The sequence below is a fragment of the Mus pahari genome, chromosome 2 (assembly GCF_900095145.1).
Source record: "Mus pahari chromosome 2, PAHARI_EIJ_v1.1, whole genome shotgun sequence".
Lineage (NCBI taxonomy): Eukaryota > Metazoa > Chordata > Mammalia > Rodentia > Muridae > Mus > Mus pahari.
The window spans coordinates 57,896,976-57,921,628 of NC_034591.1; the positions used below are offsets into that span (position 1 = coordinate 57,896,976).

Sequence of the window (24,653 nt, forward strand, 5' to 3'; positions counted from 1 at the left end):
GGGATTTGGACTGCAGACTGTAAGTCATCAATAAATTCCTTTACTATATAGAGACTATCTGCAAGTTCTGTGACTCTAGAGAACCCTGACTAATACACACCAATAGAAGAAACGGTTTGAATTAAGGCTTCCCTTTTGAGTAGGGGTTGAGTAAAGTGTAAGTTCCCAAGAACTTCTTAGGAACTGACGTCCTACTTGGCAGAAAGAGACATGTAAGTGGGTAACTGGCATCCTGGTTGCTAAGTTAAGGCATGCCTGTTAGACAGTACAAGCCCCCTACCACAGTTGAATACCCCAACCAATGAGATCAGGATAAGTGTACAACCAAGACATGTTCCCAAGGAAGTCCCCTATTCCTAGATCCTGATTGGTGGAATAACTTGACACAGATGTGTGTAGATCTCAGGCTTATAAAGCCTGATAAGTCTGAGTCATGGCCCTGATCCATCAGTCTTGGGGTGTTGCATTCAATAAGCCATCCCCATTTTGACTGGGACCAGTGTCTGAGTGGTTTGTGCTGCAGTTCCCAGACCCCAGGTGTTGTGTGCCCCCTCGACCAGCAAGGAAGACGCAACCACCAGTTCGTCTAACAGCAGTTTATTCAGTAAGCTTCATTCTTCATCTCCCTTCATCTCCCACGAACCCCGGGAAAAGCCCAATATATATGCATTCACGCCAACCAATCACACCAGGCTGGTAGCTTTGCCAGGTGAGCGAGCTCAGCCAATGATCAGCAGGGATAACAGCAGCAGCCAAATAGGGACTTGTTTATTATAAGAACTCTCTTCCTGTAGGTGCCATGTTGGGGTGCGGCCCCAGGGGCTTTGGCTCCCCACAGTTCCCCCTGTTTTATATTAAAAGGCACAAGCAACACAACAGGCGAAGATAGAGGTATGGTCCCTGGTGTGCAAGACATGGGACATTGTACTAGCATCACCCACAGACTCATCACATGTAGTGACCCAGACCCATCCCGTACCAATTTTCCCAGGGGAAGGATCTTGGGTACAACCTTCATACACTCAGACATGTCTTCCGAGGGCCGCTTCACAGCATTCAAGCTAACCCTCACGCAGTGCTCAGCCTCGCATCCCGAGTGTGATGATCAGGAAGAAATTTAACTTTTTATGGCTGCAAGCAAGCTACATGGGCGAAGGTAGAGGTCTAATTCCCCATATACAAACATAGGGGCCTTACACAAAGCCTTCCTCCGGGCTCACCACCCAGGGAGGCCTTGGCCAGCTCCCGTGTCATTTTTCTGGGGGAAGGACACTTGGACACTTAACCCTCAAGCAATTAGACATGCCTTCCAGAGGAAACTAGCTCTAGCTAGTCACTAGTCAGGTCACTAGCTGTCCCCTGTGCAGTGCTTAACCTGGCATCCCATGGCAAGATGGAAAAATGACAAGGTTATTTCTTTATGGCAGCAAGCCAAATCGGAGGTGATTGTCCTGCCTCCACCGCTGCAAAGGCTTGAGCGACCGTGGCAGTAGTCCGAGCCTGGCTACGCTGTAACCGACACATACTCCACAGGCAAAACATGCATACAGCACACAGCAAAAATTCCCCAGAAGACCATCCCTCCCCAATCCTTGAGGAAGCTGAAGGTCCTCTGGATCATCTTCAACCACTGCTGAGCGGTGGCAATCTCCACACGGATGTTATATGCCTGTACTTCTTTCATCCTGTTTCGCAGGACAAATTAGCTGCATGAGAAATATTCTGAAACTGCACAGAGGTTACACTTAATATATGGAAGGCAGTATTTTGGAAACACCATTTACACCTGACACAAAGACTAATTGCTCCAGAATATCTACAGTAAGAATCCAGTTTTCAGCTGAGAGTTAACAAGGGAGTTGAGCCAGCTGCTTTGATTTAAGTGGTAATGAGGGCAGCTGGTTCAAACATGGGTCTGGGTCTCCACTGTCAGATGATTCATCTGAATTTCCCTCCTCACTCTCTTGTTCTTTAGCCTTTTTTTCTTTTTTGCTGGCTACTCGTTTGCCTTTTTCTACTTCTGCTGCATGAGCCTTTACAACACCGTAGACATATCACAGGAGCTGCAGTAGTTGGCCGAGGGTGATTGGGAAAGCAATCTCTTAAAATACCCAGCCTGGCCACAGGAAAACTTTCCACTCCTGTCTGCCAGGCAAGATTTAATTAAAGTCCAAATTGCTAGCAGCTGCACCAACGTTCTTTCATTGTTAAAGCAATCTCCTCCTGCTCTCTTCACTTTTAATTTTGTCCCTGTGCTGGGAACCTAGCTTTGAACCTTAACCTCGCTTAACTTTGTCTCTGTACCAAGAACCTTCTTTGTCCCTCTACCGGGCACAATATGTCTCCTTACCGAGAACCTTTTAAATCATCCCTGCTCTGGGATCCTTCCCCAAACTCCTGGGGTTGTAAGTCTCACTTACCATGGACTTACCCTGCTGGCAAACCCCGACTGCTGAAAGTTCTGAACTCTTCGGTTGGGGAGTCGGTTCCCCGTACGGGCCACCATTTGTTGCGTCCTCTCTTGACCACAGCAAGGAAGACGCAACCACCAGTTCTTCTTACAGCAGTTTATTCAGGAACCTTGAACAATCTTCATCATCTCCCTCTTCATCTCCCCCTTTTTTCTTTTGCTGCAAGTCTGAGTCATGTCCCTGATCCATCAGTCTTGGGGTGTAGCATTCAATAAGCCATCCCCATTTTGACTGAGATCAGTGTCTGAGTGGTTTGTGCTGCAGTTCCCAGACTCCAGGTAATAAGGATGCTGAAATGTAGATCTTCACTGTTGGTAGCTTCTGGTGGGCGTGGGGAGGAGAAGAAACCAGTTATCTTTAAAGGGCTGACTCAGGGACTCTGACCATGCTCCAGTGAGTATATGGGCGACACAAACTGAACTTGGTTTTGTTTTGTTTTGTTTTAGGGGAGGTCATAAGGGTAGGAGTAGACCTAGGTGGACTGGGAAGTGAATGAGATCGGGGTTCATTATGTGAAATTTCCAAATAATCAATAAAAGACCTTAAGTTAAATAAATGAAGGAAGAAAGGGAGAAGGAAGCAAGGAAGGAAAGAAGGAAGGAAGAAAGGAAGGAAGGAAGGAAAGAAGAAGGAAGGAAAGAAGGAAGGAAGGAAGGGAGGGAGGGAGGGAGGGAGGGAGGGAGGGAGGGAGGGATTCCAAGCATAGTGAATTCCAGATCAGGCTGGTCTACATATCAAAAAAACCCTGCAGCTCCACAAACCACCTTAGCAACTCAGCAGGATCTAGTGAGTGGTGGGACTGAGCCATGCTCTGAAGCAAACACAAGGCTGCATTTACATGCCAAGCCCTGACCACCCTCCTGTCCGCTGAAAGGGGATATTCTATTCTCTCTGCCTTGGTAGGAGACACCATGATACGATGCCCCTGGTGTCAGGGGCCCAGGCTTCTCTAGGATGTTTGTTTCTTGAAAACTTGTGGACTGAGCTGATGAAAAGTTGAGTGCATTTGAAGCTGGGTGATGGTGGCCAATGCCTTCGATCATAGTGGAGGCATGGGGAGGGGGGTCGGAGATGGAAAGGGGCAGAGGCAGGGGCAGGGGCAGAGGCCAGCCTGGATGGTCTACCGAGCCAAGGTAGGGTTGCACAGAAAAAAAACCTGTCTTGAAAAGCCAAAAAAAAAAAAAAAAAGTGATTTTGAGATTTGCAGAAACAACAAAGAAGGTTGGAAACAGAGAGAGGTGAAGAGCCAAGTTCTCTGGGATAAGAAGGCATCCCAGTTTACCCTTTCCTCCATAATAGCAGCTCTTTGGTGATTACTAATATTTGCTGTTTTGAGACAAGGTCTTGCTCTATAGCCCGGTTGACCACAAAATCACAGCAACCCTATCCCAGTGTCCCAGGTGCTGAGACTACAAGTGTAAGCCACCACCGCACTTGTTAGGCAGTACTAGATACTAATTTTACGTGCATCTAATTGGAATATATTTCCCTGATTCTCCTCTCGGTCTAACAGTACAACTTTGTTCTCACACAAGAAAAATAATGGGAGTTCTCTGCACCTTGTTCAAAAGGAAATAACTGTCTTTGAATTGGTATGTTTGCATGGCAACCAAACAGTTCTGAACACAGATAAACAAGAAGACAGGAGGGCAACAGCTGAAAGATGAAGTCCCTGTTGACATTTTAGTTGCCCTAATAACCTAGAACTTGTAGAGCATCCTGTGTGGGGGCCAGTGTAAGAAAGCTGTTACAGAGTACTCAGGGCAGAGTGCAGAGTGCTTTTCCCACAAGGTGACCTTCTAGATGTAATTGCATAAACTGGGATTCGCAGACGCCAGGACAGGAAGGGGATGCCCTGCCTGTGCACTTTGTCTCTGTGGGAAAGGCAAAGGCCTTCAAGGAATAGTTTTGGCCCTTCTCACGTCACCAAAGATGATAAGACATAATGCCAGGTGTATTCCTTCACTGCATTTGTATTTGCTCAAACCAGCTGTAAACACCACCTTGTGTTTTGATTGCTTTAATAATAAAAATGAGACTCACAGTCTTTATACTGCTCAGAGATCAAATACTTGGAGTCCCCTAGTATCCCATTCAGGTCTTTGGAATATCCTTCAATTCACAGAGACTCAGCATTGCTGGCTACAGGGCAGGGTTTACAGTCATGTAAGGAGGACAGAATAGTTTAAAATTTTAAGTTACTGTGTTTCAGATACTCACAATGGGAGGACAGTGATTCTCCCAAGCAGACATGGGTTGATAATGAATTTGAGACCTGCTTCACAGGAATGAATTCTGGCCTGGTATTGTAAATCTGATCAATGGCTTGGGAGGCCAGAGGCCATAGGGAGTGTGCTGGCTAGACACTCCAGAAGAGGGTGTCAGACCTCATTACAGATGGCTGTGAGCCACCATGTGGTTGCTGGGATTTGAACTCAGGACCTTCGGAAGAGCAGTCAGGGTTTTTAACCTCTGAGCATCTCTCCAGTCCTCAAGGGGACTCACAAGTCCACTCACAAGGGGCATTTCCCCCTTGATCACTAATTGAGAAAATGCTTTACAGCTGGATCTCATGGAAGCATTTTCTCAACTGAAGCTCCTTTCTCTGTGATAAGCCTGTGTCAAATTGACACACAAACCCAGCCAGTACAGCTTTTATTAAACATGGGATTAACAACTGTGAATTGTTGTGGGCTGGAGAGACAGACAGCTCAACAGTTATGGGCACTGGCTGGTCTTCCAGAGGTTCTAAGTTCAATTCCCAGCAAACACATGGCACATACAAGCACTTACACTGGGAGTCTGATGCCCTCTTCTGGCATGCAAGTGTACATGCAGATAGAGAGCAATCAGACATAAAAATAAATCTTTAAGGAAAAAGCCAGCCAGGTTGCCACACAGAGTTGGCAACTGGAAAGCAGCAGTGTAGAAGTAAGCTAGCCTGGATCCCGAACAGAGAAATACTACAGGCCCTGCAGGTCTCAAAGCCCGGGGTCACAGGTCTCAGAAGTAGTGGGTTCTGAGAGGCAGGAAGTGGCGACTTCTGCCTCTGCCTACAGCCATGGTTGACTCTGGGAGTCTGACTAAACTCCCTGACTCTGTCCCTGGCTAGTCTTGAAGGCTGTCTTCCTGCCTGCTACAAGTGAGTTCAAAGATCAAACCTGGAGGGAGAAGGGAAGAACACTGAGCCCACCTAGTGTGTGCCCAATTAGGTGGGCCTGCTTCCTACCACCGCCAATGACTTGCCTGCCCGGTCTCTACTCCCAGCTGCCACAAGCTCTGAATCTGACGCCTCCTTATGTCTATTACCTTTAGGAGCCTCAAACTAAACTGTCATGACAGGCCTGACACAACATTTTTTTCCCTCTTAGGTACAGGGCTTTGGGAGATGACAAGTCTTCTTTCAACTAAAGAAGAAATCAGACACCCACGACAGGATATTAATGTGGTAAACAGAGGGGTTAAGGAAAGAGGTGAACACTTTACTGTAATTTGGGGCTCAAGGAGTCACAGGGCTACACTGTCATTTGGGTAAGACACTTTTTAAGACACTGTTAGTAAATTTCTTTTGGGTAAGAAATCTATTTAAGTTATTAATGCCACGAATCAACAGGCAGTCAGCAGCATTGAAGAGACTCCAAGGGCAGTTCAGGCTCAAATGTCAGAGTGGGTATCTCTTCTTGTAGGTTTCAGAGGGAAGGGGACATGAGCTTCCATGTCAATAGTCCATGCTTGTAACTAGGATGTCTCTCACTCCTGGATGTCAGGGGGAGAGGAGAGAAGGAGAAAGTCTTACATCCAGAGGATGTAATCTGTGATTTTTTTTTTTTTAATATAGAGAAGGTTTATTGGAGAAAAGGAAAAGGGGGAGGAGGGGAGAAAGGAAGAGAAGGAGAGAGGAAGAAGGGATGAGGGGGGCTGGGGACACATAGGAGGGGAGAGAAACAGAATAGATGGAGAGAGAGAAAGAGAGAGGGGGTGAGGGAGAGGGAGTAGAAGGTAATGTGTGATCTTGATGTGAAGAGGTTGGGAGGAGGAACCTCGTGTAGTTAGTGTGACTTCATCATGCAGTGTGTCACTGGTAGCTTCTGATAATTTAAGAGTCTGTTAGCTTGGGGGCGTACCCAGGAGCAGCAGCTAGGGAAGACACAGTTGCGGATGGGTTTGGTCTAGGTTCTAACAGAAGGGAGTAACTTTTTTTTTTTTTTAAATGTAATTTGAGACAGGGTCTCACTGAGGCTTCCAATTTACAGAGCTCCTTCTTCCTCTTCCTCCTAAGGATGCCACCACAAACGACAAAGCTAACTGTAACCTTGTCTTGTAGAGTCTCAGGGACTAGAACAGCTTCTAACATACACCGAGCAAGTCAAAAACTCAGAGAGTAAATAGGAATACTAAGGCGAGATGCTGTTGGGATTGAAGGGGCTAGCTCAGATATCCGAACAGAGGGGCACAAGAAGCGACCGGACCTAGACGAAGGTTAACATATAAAAAGCTAATGAGGTAGCGTCTACAGGAGCAACCTTAAATAGACTGAACTGCTTCTTAGAAAATAAAGAGCCACTGACACCTCAGAAAGAGGTTTTGTGACAGGGCGGTGATGGCGCAAGCCTTTAATCCCGGCACTCGGGAGGCAGCCTGGTCTACAGAGCGAGTTCCTGGACCTCCAGGACTACACGGAGAAACCCAGTCTCACTCCTCAACCCCTCCCCAAAAGTGGTTTGTCCAAGGTATACAATTAGGAACAAACCTAAATCCTAATTACCCCTAATTTCTACTATAGCAGGTACTAATTTCGCACCGTCTTACAGCCCACTTGAAAATTCGAAAACTCAAACCATTCTAATACATCCTTGGCTGCGGAAATGGCCTCAGCGCTGTACCGGAAACAGAAACTGACCACTACCTAAACGCCACCTAACGACCAGCTAAGAACGGAGACAAACCCTGAAAGTAGCCCAGTCGGAAGGGGCTTGGGTTTTCCTGTTACAATCTGACAAAGAATAGGACCGGAGGGAGGCTCGAGGAACTGGTTTCCGCAGCCGGTTTGGCTCTGACGTCCCCAGGGCTCACTTTTGCGCAGGCGCAGAGCTACTACGCACAGAAACACGAACACGTAAGCAAAAGCGGGAGCCCGTTCGGCGTCGTGGTATCCACTGTTTTCAGGGTGAAACTGTTGACTCTTGGCATCTAAACTACATTTCCCAGCAGGCATCCGTTTCACACTGAGACTGAGTTTGGTTCTCTGCGATAGGGTAAAAACAATAAATTTAAGTGATGACGTACGAAACAGGAAATAACTTGATTATGGTGTTTGAGTACACTAGTAGGAGAAGCCCCAGTGGCCTAATGGATAAGGCATTGGCCTCCTAAGCCAGGGATTGTGGGTTCGAGTCCCATCTGGGGTGGTCCTTTTTCTCGATTTAGATAATTCCAATTAGATGATTATTGTCGAGTCAAACTTACTATCTATTTTATGTATTTAGAGACAAGGTCTCGCTGCATAGCTGGCTGTGTTAGAACAAACTGCAGACCATAATGGTCTATGAGCCGTGAGATCCGCCGGCTTCTGCAGGCTAAAGGCGTGTGCCACAACGCCCGGCCATTTTGTTTTAAAACTAGAGAACTTAATGTGGCGCTTTACTTGTGGGGGGCTGCAGCTTGCCATACCAGGGTATGAGGTGATTTTCTTCCCCTAGGCTGCGGGGATCATAAGGTTTGGAGGTCGGTACGTTTAATTTTGACATCCCTGGTAGGAAGAGTAAGATCTTTTGGGCGTGACCTATGTCCAATGCGCATACTCTCCTGCCAGACACCTTTCCTCAGACTCGGAGGCCATCAGCTTACGGCCGTCCAGAGAGACGCAGTCAGAAGGGCCGAGAGGATTCGGCACCTTCCCTTGCTCTCCTGGTCCCCTGAGGTGCCTGTCACTCGGCGTTTCCCTCCGAGGGCAGTCGGTAGACGGCGCTGTGTGGGGCGGAGTGGGCGGGGGAGCATCGCGCCCGAGGCCCTGAGGGACCCGGCTCGCCAAGGACAGGAAGATGGCGGCCCTGGGGTCTCCGGCGCGCACTCTGCGGGGCCTCCTGAGGGAGCTGCGCTACCTGAACGCGGCCACCGGGCGATCGTATCGCGACACAGCGGCCTACCGGTACCTCGTCAAGGCTTTCCGAGCACATCGGGTACGGAATCCGCCTCGGGTGGGCTCCAGGTCGCGGGAAGGGAAGATGAGGGGGCGGTCTGGGCAGGTGATAGAGGGTCTCAGGACGACCGTGTCTGAGTCGCCCTGTCCTCCACCTGCGGGTCTCGCCACACGCTCCAGCCCTCCGGCTAACCTGCGGTCTGAAATCCCCTACTGGCCTAGAAGCCGCGTGGGGCGCACCTTCTTAGGGACTTCGTATCTGCCACCCACCGGGGTGGAGCTGTCTCTGACGATTTCATTGGTTTGTCTGGTGCTTGGGGTGTGGAATGGGGTAAGGGGCGGGCGTTGGGTGAAGTGGGTCCTAGGGGTCGTAAGACTTAAAGGCATAAGGGTACAAGCATCCCCTCTCCTCACCCTTTCTACATTAAAGTTTTAATAGGAAGCAGTGATTTGACATGTGTGTGCGTGCGTGGGCTCTTGCTTGCTTGCGTGTTGGTGGGAAATGAAGATATGGAATTTCAGTATTACTCTGGGTGACCTGGAATTTGCTGTTGAGACCAGATTGACCTTGAACTCACATCTGATTGCCCTTTCTCCTGAGTGTGGGGATTAAAGGCATGTGTCAGACAAAAGCAATTTTTAAGGCAATTTAGTGGGGAATATTCAAAAGTTGAAGAGTGGTACTGTTTTATTTAGTACTAGCCTTTCACCACTGAGGAAAACAATATCTTATCTTCTATGGAGATTGCACATCTTTAGCCTTCTGCATGACAGCATACATGACATATTTTACTGGTATAACAAACAAACATACAGAATGCTAGCCTTGGGAAGTACCATTGTGAAATCCACAGTTCATATTCTTTTTAGAAAGGAATGGAAGATGGTTTTAATTTTCCAAATGTGGTAGTGCTCAATTCTCTGCCTTTTGAAAAAGATCAAATACAAGTTGGGTAGCTAAGGCTCAGGGACAGTTACCTGCACAGTTCTGTTTGATCAAGCATGACTACAATTTAGGGGAATGGAAAATTATGTTCTTGAGCAATTATCTTAACTCCAGAATTTGAGCAATGCGAAACTTTAGAACTAAAATTCACTTATCTTTTAAAAAGTCATGGTAGGGATTGTGTATTAAGAACTAGGGCCAAATATCAACAATAAAATGTGACAGGTGTTGGTGGAACATGTCCTTTAATCCTAGCAATTGGGAGGCAGAGGCAGGTGGATTTCTTGAGTTTGAGGCCAGTCTGGTCTACATAGGGAGTTCCAGGACAGTCAGGACTATATAGAGAATCCTTGACTCTGAGAAAACAAACAAAAACAAAAAACAAAACAAAACAAAAAAAACAAAAGATGTAAATGTAAGAAGCTACAGTCTCCCCTAAAGAGCCAAAAAAAAAAAAAAAAAAAAGATCATGTTTAGCATAAATAAGTGCTAAGGGTATAGATAACCTGGGGACAGTGGTATGAAGAAGAGGTTTAAGAAAGGCTAGTAGGCATCTGGAATTGGCAAGTGAATAGAGGTTAGGAAAAGTAAGGGTACAGGGAAAGAAAACATAACTAAAAATTTAAAGAAAGCATAATTAAGGCAAACCCAATAGTTTCAAAGAGGGGAAGATAAATAGGTAGGTATATATGACTGTAATTATACCTTATAGAGGTAACATTATTGTCCTTGAAGGGACTTTGTAGCAAAGGTTTTAAAGTTCCTCACAAAAAGCACTTAGGGGGTAATGGTAGTCATATCTCAGACTTTGAGCCCAGCCTAGTCTAGAGTTGAATTCCAGGATAGCCAGAGCTCCATAGTAAAACCCTATCTAGAAAACAAAACAAAACAAAAAACAGTAACAACCAAAGAAATTCCTCAGGAAAATACCATAAATTCATACTCAAAATTCTAGGGCTGGGCCAGGCATGGTGATCCACACTGTTAATCTCTGAAGCATAGGAGGGCAGATATCTGAATTCAAGGCCAACCAGAGCTACCCTGTCTCAAGAAACTAACAAAAACCAAACAAACAACAAAAAGGACACCTCAAAACACGAAGACTGTGAGAGGGAGCAGAACAGTACCTGTCTAGCATGCCTGAGGCCCTGGGTTCTATCTTCAGTATTGGAAAGAAAGAGGCAATTTGAGAAACCTTATTCTACTGAAGGCACATAAGAATGTAGGGAATACTTTTTCATTTTCTTCTGGCTCAGGGCTAAAAATTTTCCATTCCTTAGGGAGAAATTCTCAGGGCTCATCTTTTCCATTCCTTAGGGAGAAAAGATTCAATTGGGAACATCTCTTTTTTCCCCTACCTTGATCTTTTAATAAATATATTTATATATCTTTATGGGGGAGCATGCGTGCCAAACGTGGGGGTCAGAAGACATAGGAGAGTCCGTTTTCTTTTTCTACTGTGTGGACTTCAGGGATTGAACTCTGAGCATCAGGTCTGGCTGACAGCAAATGTCCTTACCTACTGAGCCGTCTCAGCAACTGTATCTTGATCTTTGGAGATAGGACCAAAGTGATTTCCAGGCAGGCTAGGCATAGTGAGACTCTCTTCTAAGTCATCTCCCCATACATAAACTAACTCTGACCCAGGAGTGACTGTGGTGTCACATACCTGTAAATCTCAGCATTTGTAAGACTAAGGCAAGAAGGCTGAATCACAGACCAGTCCTTGCTACACAGCATGACCTTCCTTGTCTTAAAGTGTTTTCATTAGAGCAGTTGAGTGCTGCTGTAGTACATTAGGTATTACATGTTCTAGTGTTCAGATTTTATCTTGGATATTCAAACTGAGAAAAGGAATTATGTGTGCAGTAGTGCCCAGGGACTAATCCACACATCCCCAAATTATGCTCAAATTTATGATGTTCCTGCTCCTTTCTCACAACCTTGGAACCACAAAATAGTTAAGGACAGAATACTACAAATGAAGCATTGTGAAGAACAACCATTATCTGGAGTCATTCTGGACATTGATATAGACTTTATATCTTCTTAATGTCATTAGAATCCAGATTTTCCAGATAGTTAAATTGTAAAAACCAGTTTAATATCAAAACATACTTATTTCATATACATATGTAGGTACATACATATATACATACATACATGATCTTTGTTTTGTTACAATTGAGTACAAAGCCATTATTTTTTAGATAAAATAAATTTCTGCCTTGAGGAATGAAAGGTGTTAGATCTCAAGGAGTCCATATATCCAGAAATGAGCTCAAGCTTGATTATAGGACTCCTGGAGGCTATATAAAGGCCAGTGTGCCACAGGAACAGGCTTTCTACCCAATAAAGGAGTTAATTCCCTTGTTCCTGGCAGAAGGGACTTGGCTCTCTCTATCGAACTGCATCTGTGGTTGCACATCAGAGTCCGTGCTAGCCTGTTGGCTCTCAGTCCCTATTCACAAGTTCTCCCTATTCATGCCAAAGCCTTATCCTGGTTTCCTGGCCCCTCCCACCCTCCCTGCCCCAACTCCAAGGTCTGTTCCAGCTCACTCAGTACTGTCCCTCTCTCCCCATCCCAGCCATGCAGTCCTTTAATTTGCTGTCTCTTGGCCATGGCCAGTCTACTATTTCTTTTTCTCTCTGTTGTGGACTCTCCCAGCTACTTCTGGATGTTCTCGCTCTCAGTCACAATAAAAACCACTCCATGGAGGGGTCATTTCAGTATGTTCTTTAATGTACCCCTCATGTACAAAATGTATATGCATTGTTTAAGCCATAGAACACAAAGCAGCCTTAATTTGTTTAAAGGGAGGAAAAGCATGCATTCTTTATATGACAAACAGACTTGGAGGTCAGTTTTCCTAATTCTATAGTGCTTCTGTGGGGGTATTAAATATATACATGTGCATGTTTGTGTTTTCTGTTTTCTTTGTAGAGAAAGTGTATTAATTCTCCCTCTGTAGGTATGTGGATATAGAAGGTAGTGTTAACAGGCTATCTGACTTTGCTAATTACTTTTTTTAGGTTACTAGTGAGAAGTTGTGCAGAGCCCAACACGAACTTCACTTCCAAGCTGCCACCTATCTCTGCCTTTTGCGTAGCATCCGGCAACATGTAGCCCTTCATCAGGAATTTCATGGCAAGGGTGAGCGTTCAGTGGAGGAGTCTGCTGGTTTGGTGGGCCTCCAGTTGCCTCGTCAGCCTGGAGGGAAGGGCTGGGAGCCGTGATGCAGAGAGCCCTCAGATGTTCCTTCATTCAAGACTTTAACCATTTCTAACAATATGTACTTATCATTAAATCTTTTTTAAAGTGTAGTTTTGTTTTTTGTTTGCTTTTCTGTATGTTTTGTTGACTGAGTAGTTAGGGTATATTAGAGTTTTACTGCTGTGAACAGACACCATGACCAAGGCAAGTCTTATAAAAAAACATTTAATTGGGGTTGGCTTACAGGTTCAGAGGTTCAGTCCATTATCACCAAGACGGGAGCATGGCAGTATCCAGGCAGGCATGGCACAGCCAGAGCTGAGAGTTCTACGTCTTCATCCAAAGGCTGCTAGTGGAAGACTGACTTCCAGGCAACTAGCGTGAGGGTCTTAAGCCCACACCCACAGTGAAACACCTACTCCAACCAGTCACACCTATTCCAACAAGGCCACACCTCCAAATGGTGCCTCTCACTGGTCCAAGAATATACAAACCATGACATAGGGAAATAAAATTAGAGGAAATTTGCTGAACATTTTTACATTGGGTTCACTGCTGTTCTTATGTGTCAGTGCTCTTGCACATGATGGTTCATGTGGAGACCAGAGATTGACAAAGGGATGCCTTTCTCAAGTATTTCTCTGCCTTATTTCTTGAGACAGTGTCTCTCCCTGAACTTGGAGCTCACTGTTTTGGGTTCAGTGACTAACTAGCAAATCTCCAGGATCTGTCTATCTTGGCTCCCCAGCTCTGGGATTAGAAACATGCACTGCCATGACTATGTATGTGGGTGCTAGGGATTCAAACTCAGGCCCTTATGTGTGCACACTTTATCCAGTGAGCCTGCCCCCTAGTCCTAATGTATTTGGACTTAAGTTTTAAAACTTAAGGCTTTTGTTGTTGTTTTTGGTAAGAAATGGAGAGATGGACTTAGTGGTCAAGAGTGTGTGTATTACTCTTGCAGAGGAGCTGAGGTTGGTTCCTCTGTTAGCTGTTGTCAGGCAGCTAACAAGCACCTTGTGTAACTCTAGTTGCAAGGGATCCAATACCTCTGATCTGTGTAGGCATTGCACTCATGTGCACCCCCCCACATATACATAATTTAAAAATAAAGTTTTGTTTTGCTTTTTGTTTTTTGTTTTGTTTTTTTGAGATAGGGTCTTGCTGTGTATTCTAACTGGACTGGAACTTGCTATATAGAGCAGGCAGAGCTTGAACTCATGAAGACCTGCCTGCCTCTGCCTCCAGAGTACTGGAATTAAAGCACCACCATGTTGAACTCTTAATATAAATACCTTAAAATATAAAAATCAGTAACACAAGCCTATTCTCTTATTATAATGTTATAACACCCATATTCATCCTTTGTCTCTTTTCACATTTCCATTGCTTTTGGTCAGCATTACTAAGTTTACTATGCATCTGTACTGGCTGGTTTTGTGTGTCAACTTGACACAGGCTGGAATTATCACCGAGAAAGGAGCTTCAGTTGGGGAAGTGCCTCCATGTGATCCAGCTGTGGGGCATTTTCTCAATTAGTGATCAAGTAGGAAGGGCCCCTTATGGGTGGTACTATCCCTGGGCTGGTAGTCTTGGGTTCTATAAAAGAGGAGACTGAGCAAGCCAGGGGAGGCAAGCCAGTAAAGAACATCCCTCCATGGCCTCTGCATTAGCTTCAGCTTTCTGACCTGCTTGAGTTCTAGTCCTGACTTCCTTTAGTGATTAACAGCAATGTAGAAATGTAAGCTGAACCTTTTCCTCCCCAATTTGCTTCTTGGTCATGATGCTTGTGCAGGAATAGAAACCTTGACTAAGACAGCATCTATGAATATATTTTCTATGGCTAGACAAACACATAAATATATGGATGGGTATCTTTCTAAAATGTTACTGTAGGGCTCTCATATAATGGTACCATTTTCCTCTCTACATAGCTTCAGACTGTGGAGTTTCAGGTTGTATTTTAAAGACGACACCCTAAGCTTCAGATCAGCTAGAGGTTTATGGAGGCGTGCGGTAGCAGTCTGCTCTTGGAGATGGAGAGATCCAAGGCCTCTCCCACTTTACACTTCTCCACCAGGTTAAGGCCTCTGTTTCTTTGTCTTTACCATGTGGCTTTTTATGCTGGAAAAATGGAACACCTCCGCTGGAAGATCAATCCACCCTCATATGTACACTTGTCTCTTGACTTACAAGTTCTTCAGTACATTGCTCCAGACCTTCCCTCTCTTCTTCCATGTCCTGACTGGTCTCCTTGCTGGTTTCTGAGCCGTTTAGCATCATTAGTGACTTGGGCTATTTCTTTTGCAGCTGATCAAGGAGCTGCTCCCGTGGTTCAGTTCTCATGAGTGTTAATGGATATAAATATTTTTTCCTCTCTGGTGTCATACCTGTTGGGATATCTAGTTCCAGGTCCTGTTGCAGAAAGCAATTAAGCTTTGTTAAACCAGTTTTTATCAAGCTCCAGGCTTCTTGCTTTAAATTTTTTTTCATCAGAAGTCATCTGAACAACAAAGGAGCTGTGCTGGTTCTCAATAGCTGTGTATGTTTTATTTTTTTAGTGATCTCTGAACTTGAAGCTCCACAACATCCATTTACAAACTCCATTAAATTCTGAAGTTCTTCCTTTTTCTTGCTTAAGCAGGATGCTCACTGATCAGAAAAATGAAGTGTGCTTGTGTTCAGGGTACTCTCCACCCTTAATATTTAATAAAAATTAGCTGGACTTGCACAAAATATATTTATGCTCTATCGTCCTGCCCAGGAACTGTGGTGGCTGGTGGCCGCACCTGACGCAGATTTTCCCGAACTGTTTTATTAGCCTAGGGCTGGGACCAGGCAGTTTGAGGAGGAAGTCAGGTGCAAGGCTAGTCAAAATTTACATCCCACCACCAGGGGTTCTCCAGTAAATCCTCAATTATGCTGATTCCTTTGGGCTCAGCAGAAAAGCCTGTTTTGGGGTGTTCTGCTAAAACAATATGACAATCCCCCTATTTTCTAGGCCTTGGTAAATACCAGAATATGAACGTAACTTCCACAGGTATTTTACTCTAAGCTTTGCCCTGGGCTTGGCTCTGTTAGAGGCATTACTAACATCCGGATAGGATTTGTGTAATAGATGATTGGAAACGCCAGGACTCTAGGAGGCTGAGTCTCCTTGAGACTCTTTTTCCTCAGGACTCCTCCAGGTTTTTAGGCCTGATGTGAGTCACCACTAGAGTGGCGGTGGTATTTCCCCCTTATTAATTTTAGTTTTTAGCCGAAGTTGCAATTCATCAATGTTCCAAGTGTCCAAATGACTCTTGCTAATATCTGAAATTTTTGCCTTTAACTGAACCAAGTCATGAGAGATATCAGTATCTCTCCAAACTACCTGCAAATGAGCTTTAGTCTTTTCCCAATCAGTGGTTGTATTATAAGGTAATGGCGTGACACAAACATACTGGAAAGAAGCATAACATTTAGTAGCTAGTTTAACCTTAATATTTTCAACATCTTGCCCTAATGCCAGCACTACTTCTTAAAGGCGTTGACCTTGGCCTCCAATTTTTTTATTTAAAAAAAAAAAAATTGCCGGTCATTGACTGTCAGGCCCTCATAGCACACCTAGTCCCGAAATCAGACCAAACCACAATATATACTAAATATGTTTTGATGCTGAACGATTTCTGCCACCGCTTTATGTGGGAGATGAAGCTGAATACTGGCTGCACACCGTTGGGGGTAGTTGACCTGCTTGAAACACAAAGCCAAAACTGTTGAACAGTAACAGGATAACAAACTTTCTTGGGAAAGGCCAGGTACTCTATTTAGTTGCAAATTAGCAATCCTCAGGTTCAGACAATAGCTTCCAGGTGTGTGGGGAGTGGCTTGAGAATCACAGAACCTCTGCAAGCTCCTTACAAGAGGAGGCTGAACTAGATTTAACTCTTTTGAATAAGAAGGGGATTTTTGGCTGTCACCAAGGTGGGGGTTATACTTACTTACAACATTTTTGGGCTGTATCCACCTGACGAGCCGGTCTTTCTGGTAACCATCTTGCTTCATCTTCCTTTTGTGAAAAAAACGCATACAGAACCTCTTCCCCAAATTAAAACGGGGTCTGGACCTTTCCACATATTATTAACTGGGTCTTGCCACTTAACCATGGCGAAGGAGCTGGAGGTAACTGGATGCCAGTGGCGATCCGCTGCAGACTGACCTTTAGCGTCAGTTTGCAAAAAATTTAAAACAAATAATACAAAAGCAAGATGTGCTTTTGGAGACCTTGAGGGGTATAGTCGTCCCTGTTTCGTTTTAAAAAGCCAATTTTTCAGGGTGCAATGAGCACGTTCAACGATTCCTTGTCCCATGGGGTTATAAGGAATTCCAGTTTTATGTTTAATGCCAAATTCCTTACAAAATGAAATAAAATTGTTGCCAACATAAGCTGGACCATTGTCCGTCTCGATGACTCTGGGTGAACCCATAGCATTGAAGGCCTGTAAGCAATGATTAATAACATCTCTAGAGGCTTCTCCCGTCTGTAGAGAAGCAAAAAGAAATCCTGAACAAGTGTCAATACAAACATGTATATATTTTAATTTTCCAAATTCTGCATAATGAGTTACATCCATTTGCCAAATACGATTGGGCATAAGGCCTCGTGGATTAACTCCTAAATGAGGAACTGGAGATAAGGTAATATATTTAGGGCATTGTTTCACAATCATTCTTGCCTGCTCCTTAGTAATCTTGTGTCAGAGCCTTAAGGTATGGCTAGAGAGATGAAATTTATCATGATCACGTCTAGCCAATGCAACAGGATCTGAAATTAAGGCCTCTCCTATTAAAGCTTTGTCAATGCAGTCATTACCAGCAGATAGGGGTCCAGGAAGACCAGAATGAGCTCAGATATGACCAATATAAAAAGGGTGTTTTCGAGCAAGAATGATGTTTTGCAATTGTGCAGAGACCCTGCTGGTGTATTAAAGTTAAACGTACACAGGTCTCCATTAAGGGAACTGACTGTGCAATGTATAAACTGTCAGTAAATATATTAAAAGCATCACTTACAGACTGAAAAACACTTAATACAGCTGTCAGCTCTGCCAACTGAGCTGAAAGCCCAGGAGTCTCTATAAAAACCTGTTGATTATTTACTACATATCCAGCTCGCCCTTTAGAGGAGCCATCAGTAAATATTAAAAGAGCATTACACAAGGGCTGTGAAGAGGTCATATTAGGGAATATCACTTCATGCACATTTAAAAATTGTATAAGTTTATCTTGAGTATAATGATTATCTATAGTTCCTATAAATCCTATTGAACAAGCAACCAATTTGTATTGTGCTGTTTCAGCCAAGTATCTTTATTTATTTATTTATTTATTTATTTATTATTTTCTTTATTTACATTTCAAATGCTATCCCGAAAGTTCCCTATACACCCCCCCCCGCTCCCCTACCCACCCACTCCCACTACTTGGCCCAGGCCTTCCCTTGTGTTCAGCCAAGTATCTTGATCTGCACTACAGGGCTGAATAGTGGTATCTGGCTCTTTGCCAAAATAAGTTAGTGCCTGCTTTCTTCCAAGCATAATCATTTGGGCTACTGCCTCATTATATGGCAGAATATTATGTTTAGGAAATATCCCCAAATGAATCAACATTAAGGGGGCCCTTTGCCAAAGCAACCCTGTAGGAGCATGGGTTGTATTAAAAATTAACAGATGTAAAGGCAAAGAGTAATCTATATAAGTAACAAATTCTGTGGTTAAGGATCTGGGGGAGGTAGGATCAGAACTCCCTTTAAGAATATCAAATAAAGGTTTTAATTCTCCTGTAGTAAGTTTTAAATAGGGAAGAAGCCAATTAATGTCACCTAGTAATTTTTGAAAATCATTTATAGAGTTTTTAAGCTGTCTCTGCAAATAACTACTTTCTGGGGGAGAACAGCCTGGTCTGTGAGTCTAAAACCCAGATAATTATAAGGATCCTGAGTCTGTACTTTTTCAGGAGCTAATTGTAGCCCTTTAGCAGCTAAGGTCTGTTGTAAATCTCTAAAACATAAAAGTAATTCCTGAGGATCTTTTCCTGCCATTAAGACGTTATCTGTGTAATTAATTATGTAAATCATAGGCCATTGTTGTCTTACAGGCTGAATGGCTTGGGCCACAAACTTCTGACATAAGCTAGGACTGTTAGCCATGCCCTGAGGAAGAATAGTCCACTGATATCTTTTCATAGGTTCTTTAAAATTAACAGAAGGAATACTGAATGCAAATCTTTCACAATCCTCAGGGTGCAAAGGAATAGTAAAAAAGCAGTCTTTTAAGTCTACCACAATCTTATAATATCCTTTAGGAATGGCTACCGGAGACGGAAGCCCAGGTTGTAAAGTTCCCATATGTACCATGGTTTCATTAATCTTCCTTAAATCTTGTAGTAATCTCCATTTACCAGACTTTTTCTTAATAACAAATATTGGAGTATTCCAAGGAGACTGAGATTCTACTAAATGTCCTGCCTCTAATTGCTCCTGCACTAGCAATGAAGCTGCCTCCAATTTTTCTTTAGGTAAAGACCACTGATCCATCAATAAGCCATTTAATTTTATCAGCATGGGATACAGGCAAGATAGTGGCCATTACTGAAAATGCCCCAAGCCTCGTTTGTTAGAGTGAGATTTAGGACCCTTAAAAGTCTTAATACCTTGCCCTTTCTTTCCTAGCCCCTGACCAGGCAAAAATCCTTGACTTAGCATCTGCTTAGTTACTGTCTCACTAGGACTGCACATTATAATGCCCATCTGCGACAAGAGATCTCTTCCCCACAGAGTAACAGGCAATTGTGACATAACATAAGGCTGAATTTGTCCTGAATTTCCCTCCTCATCTTTCCAGGTTAGTACCTTAGAGCTTTGTTTTGGGTTATTGGCATAACCAATTCCTTGAAGGTGAGTAAGTATATCAGACAAAGGCCACGTTGAAGGCCAATCTTGTCCTCGAATTACTGTAACATCAGTTCCAGTATCTATTAATCCTACAAAGCTCTTACCTTCAATTATTAATTTGAGATTAGGTCTCTGACTAGTAATAGGCTGAACCAAATATGCATCAGAGGAACCAAAGCCACTCTGTCCACGCTCATTCTTGACAAGGTTAGGCGGTAGTGGATGCAAGGGAACTAAGATAAGTCAAGCAATTTTTTTTTTCTGAGTTTCACCACACACTTGAATGTTAAAGGTTAAATTAAATTTTACATGCATGTTTCCCCACCTGGGAACAGTGATGATAAAAAGATGACATACCACATGAAGTAAGTGTCTTTTTTAATTGAAAAGCTAACAAATTGCTGAGTTACAGTCCCCACTCCAAAACCACAAACTGGGTAGTAAACTAAATCTCTAGGCAACATATTCAAAGCTGAGAAGATTTTAAAAAAAAAAAAAAAAGACAAAACAAGGCCTCAGATCCAATTAAGAGAGTCCAGCTGCACTCAAACTTACCAGCACAGAGGTCGGAAGACACCACATGGTTAACTTCAAGCTGCCCTATTCCAGTTTCCAATTCATCAACGAATATGTTTTGTTAATTCTATTTCAGCATACTTTTAAGCTGTTTTATTTACAATGGCAACTTTGAAACGCTCACTGAAGTTAACTGGACAATGAACCAGAGGCAGAAATCACTTTACAGAAAGAGGGAAAGCCCAAAATGCCACTTTCCACAGAGAACCCATAGTTCAGTTTTATTCAGAGTAATGGGGGGAAAAGGAAACTTCTGCTCATAGAAGAAACTCAGCCACAGGTCTGATCTGGACTGGAACTACACATGCAGTGAAGACAAGGCGATGTTTGTCTACTGATCTCTAATATTAACAATTATAAACAGAGCAGTGCAACTAGCATTTGGAACAACCCTTCTAGTGTTTCAGTGACAGGCGCAGCAGTTCACTTCTCTTCACACCATTGGTTCTCTTTGCATACCTGGGCTTCCTCCTCTTCAGTAAAGTCATTTTCGATATTGAAGGTTTTGCGAATCTCCTCAGGAGTTTCCCCTTAATCATATTGGCCACAGTCTTGCATCTGACATCAAGCAAACCTTTGATGTCTAAGTAGTTTGCAGCCAGAATAAGTTCAAAAAGTGTTCCTTGGTCAACTTTCAGGAATTCTTGGTCCCAAACAGGAATATCATCTGTCTGCTTTTCTTTGTTTTCATCATCCTCAGGAGGAGGGTCATCTTTGTGGTGGGTGCACCACTGAATGACCTTTTTTTAGAATTGCTGCATTAACATTTGGTAAAGGAACAGGATCATCATCTCCTTCATCATCTATTCCCAAATCTTCCAGCATGGCCTTGATAGTCACAGACTGTTTGGCAATTTCTACATCAACTTCAAATATCTCTCCATCAGAATTTTGCAACTTTATAGTAGGCATGGTGCTCGGTCTCAAGACCGAAGGCCCGAGGCTGCCGGACAGAGCTCCCAAGTGCACACAAATACCGAGAACAAGGCCACTCCAGTTGAGCAATTTTTTGATCAGCAGGTACAGTTATAATACCATNAGGGGAAGCAACCATGATTTGAATTTCTCCCTCATAATCCTTATTTAAAACACCTGGATAAATCTGCAGACCTTTTACAATAGAACTGCTTTGTCCTATAAGAAATCCCCAAGTTGCTGCAGATAAAGGTCCAAAGACTCCTGTAGGGAGAGTTTGAACTCCCATTTCTGGGGTTAATACTGAGTGGGTGGTAGAACAGAGCTCCAATCCAGGACTTTCTGGGGTTGCCCCCAACAGGGTACCACACTTCTGTGTGATCTCTTGGGATACAGTCTCCAGATTGCTGTTGAACTGCAGTGTTATACAGACCCTTCAACCAACTGTGTGTCTTCTTGGTTAAAGTGTCTGAGTTCTTGTAATAATTCATCAGATTCAGCAAGAATTGTCTTACTGTGAACTGTTGTTTTGTTGATTATATCAGTAGACTTCTGCTCTGTATTTTCTTGAATACTATTCAGTGATTTCTGGATGTTTTCATACTTCTCCAAAGCACAGAATCTCTTTGACCAACTACTGCTTAACTGGCAAAGTTCCTGTTAATGGGTTTCCTTTATTGTCTTCAGGTCTTCAGTTAGGTTTCCACAAAGCTTTTGTGATTCAACCAAGGAAGAAATGGTGTTTTCTTGGAGTTCATGTAAATTGTTATACAATATGCTGAGAAAACTGTCCATTTCTCTTTTTTGATCTTCTACCTTTTCAGCCACTGTCGATGAAGCCCTGAAAATATGTTGAAGTTGCCTATTTATGTTCAAGATGGAAACCACACTAGGAGCTACGATGGTTTTCAGGGAAGTGAAATGGTCAGTCACAAGTTCATCAATCAATCCTTGCAGAACACTTTTACTTTGTGCTGCTAACGATTGCTCTTCCGATATATCAGAAATCTGAGAAACATGAGCTGACACATTTTCTGGAATAGACATGAGTAATTCAAGTGCTGTTGTAGTAATGGTGTCTAATGCAGAGACATTAGAAGACATCAGGTTACCAAACAGTGTCTTATGAACGTCTAGCATGGCCTTTTGTTTCGCACTGCCATCCTTAATCAATTCTTCCATATTATTAAACAGACTGTTGAGGTTTTTGCCAAAGCTCTCCTGAGCTTCAGCTTTGTGCTCATCAATTGCTCTCTTGTGGACCAGTTTAGAATGTAGACCAGATACATCCCTGGTGGTGTCTTTAACTATGTTAAGCAACTTACTGAGCTCCTCAAGAACACTGATTTTTTTCAACCAACTCAACAATTTGTTCCTCCTGAATAGTTACTTTTCCATTCATGGCTCTAAAACTTTCTTTAGAGATCCACACTCCATTTTTCTCATAAGATGCTTCAAGACCTTGCTTCAAACACTCTATCTCATCTATATAATCCTTAATAAGAGCTTTTTTTGGTGAGTTTTTGATTAACTTCAGGCTTATTCATTATGTTCTTTGTTCTGTGAGCATATTCCAATGTACTCAGAGTTTCCTCAAGATTGAGAGATGCAGGGGAAATGGTTGCAATTATAGATGTTCTTGTATGTCCCCCAAGAAAATCTTGCAGGATTCTAGTTAGTTTAGATTCTTGATAAGGAATGTGAGGTGTTCTTTTCACAAGAGCAGTAATAACTCTTCCCAGAGTAAAGAGAGACTGGTTGATATTTCCAGCTTCCTGGGCCCTCTTGTCAATAGCTCCAGAATGCCCAATATTTTCATTTCCTGCAAGATTAACCAAATTCAACTTTCCAATTTTAACAAGTTCTTCTCCATCAATTGTCGTTTCTTTCATGTGTATCATCACAGAAAAAACAAACAAACTGAGTGTGAACGACTAGAGTAAGCATTCATCAAGGTTGCTGCAGTTGTCCTTTTTGCTGCTCCCTTCTCTAAGATTTGGTAGATTTCATTTTATTGTGTACTGTGATTTCCTCTAAGCCTTTGATTATCACTCCTCTCTTGTTCCGGGGATCATCAAACATCTGCAGCCTTTCAGAAACATCAGAAAATGGACTAAGAAGATCAAAAAGCTCCTCATTATAGATTTCTAATAGGGACACTTTAATTGAAAACTCAGTGCCATTATCAGCAAGTTTCTCAAAAATTTGATGAAGAGTGTGTAGAATTATACCAGCCAGAAGATTTTCCTCCCAGGTATATACTTTATTAGGTGACCTTTCACATTCCATTGTAAAAGTTTTTCCAGTGCCAGTCTGACCATATGCGAACATGGAGCAATTATAGCCCATAATAACTTCATCTAGAATTGGACAAACACTTTGGTAAACATCAATTTGTTTTGTAGATGCTCCAAACACCATATCAAAAGTGTATGTTTTCCTTGAGGTCTTATCAGTCAACCCTGCAGTCCGTATACTAAGATCTTTCTGTGCACTATCACATTCTACTACTGAGTAGGCATTAGCTTTCCACTCTGCCAAATTAAATGGTCTGCATCTCACCACCACCTGGATGTTCTTGCCCTTTTCCTCTTCTTCGAAGAAGAACTCGGCTGGGACACCATGATGGTCGAGCCAAAACCTACCTGCCTGGCAGTGACTCCGACACAGTGAGAACTGGGAGCCGCCTCTCCTCACCCAGTGCTGTCAAGGCCAGGAGGACCAAGAGTGGCCACTGCCCCACAAGATCCGTAGAGGATGAACCTCCTCTGCTCAGCTGATAATCTTTTTAAATTAAAATCATTGGGCTGGAGAGTTGGAACACTGGCTGCTTGTCCAGAGGTCCTGAGTTCAATTCCCATCAACCACATGGTGGCTCACAAGGATCTGCAATGGGATCAGATGCAGCCTTCTGGTGTGTGTCTGAAGACAGCTACAATGTATTCATATAAATAAAAATAAATAAATCTTTAAAAAATTATTTAATGATAATTCTGACTTTTTTTTTTTTTTTTTGGTTTTTCAAGACAGGGTTTCTCTGTATAGCCCTGTCTGTCTGTCCTGGAACTCTTTGTAGACCAGGCTGGCCTCAAACTCAGAAATCCGCCTGCCTCTGCCTCCCAAGTGCTGGGATTAAAGTTATGTGCCACCATGCCCGGCTATAATTCTGACATTTTTTAATCCAACTCTGAAGATACATAATACAGAATTTTCAGAAGTCAATACCAGGAGAATTAAAGAGAATAGTAAACAGAACCAGTAACCAGTAAAGAGAACATATACATTTAATGTTACTGAGTACAAGTTCTTATAGTCTACCAGGTTTTATAAGCCACATGAAGGTTAAAATGCCTTAAGTATCTTTTTTTTCTTTGTTTTTTTTTCTTTTTTTGTGCCTTAAGTATCTTAAAATTCAACCTTCCTCCTACAAGGAAAGGAATTTTAGCATTTAATATTTC

General features: G+C 43.2%; 1 protein-coding gene, 1 non-coding gene and 2 pseudogenes across 2 annotated transcripts; 2 read left to right on the forward strand and 2 right to left on the reverse strand.

Annotated features, from left to right (window-relative positions):
• The first annotated feature begins 7,806 nt into the window (after nt 1-7,806).
• On the forward strand, nt 7,807-7,879 carry Trnar-ccu. The gene has a single exon. It is a non-coding gene; the product is annotated as a tRNA-Arg (tRNA).
• A 422-nt stretch (nt 7,880-8,301) lies between these two features.
• Nucleotides 8,302-12,880, forward strand: Fmc1 (formation of mitochondrial complex V assembly factor 1 homolog). The gene is made up of 2 exons (XM_021191365.2): nt 8,302-8,650; nt 12,590-12,880. Exons 1-2 carry the CDS (start codon nt 8,513-8,515, stop codon nt 12,791-12,793), a joined length of 342 nt encoding a protein of 113 aa, XP_021047024.1. The 5' UTR covers nt 8,302-8,512; the 3' UTR covers nt 12,794-12,880.
• Nucleotides 12,881-14,704: 1,824 nt separating this feature from the next.
• Nucleotides 14,705-23,819, reverse strand: LOC110316769 (annotated as a pseudogene).
• On the reverse strand, nt 20,066-21,207 carry LOC110317023 (annotated as a pseudogene).
• Nucleotides 23,820-24,653: the final 834 nt, after the last annotated feature.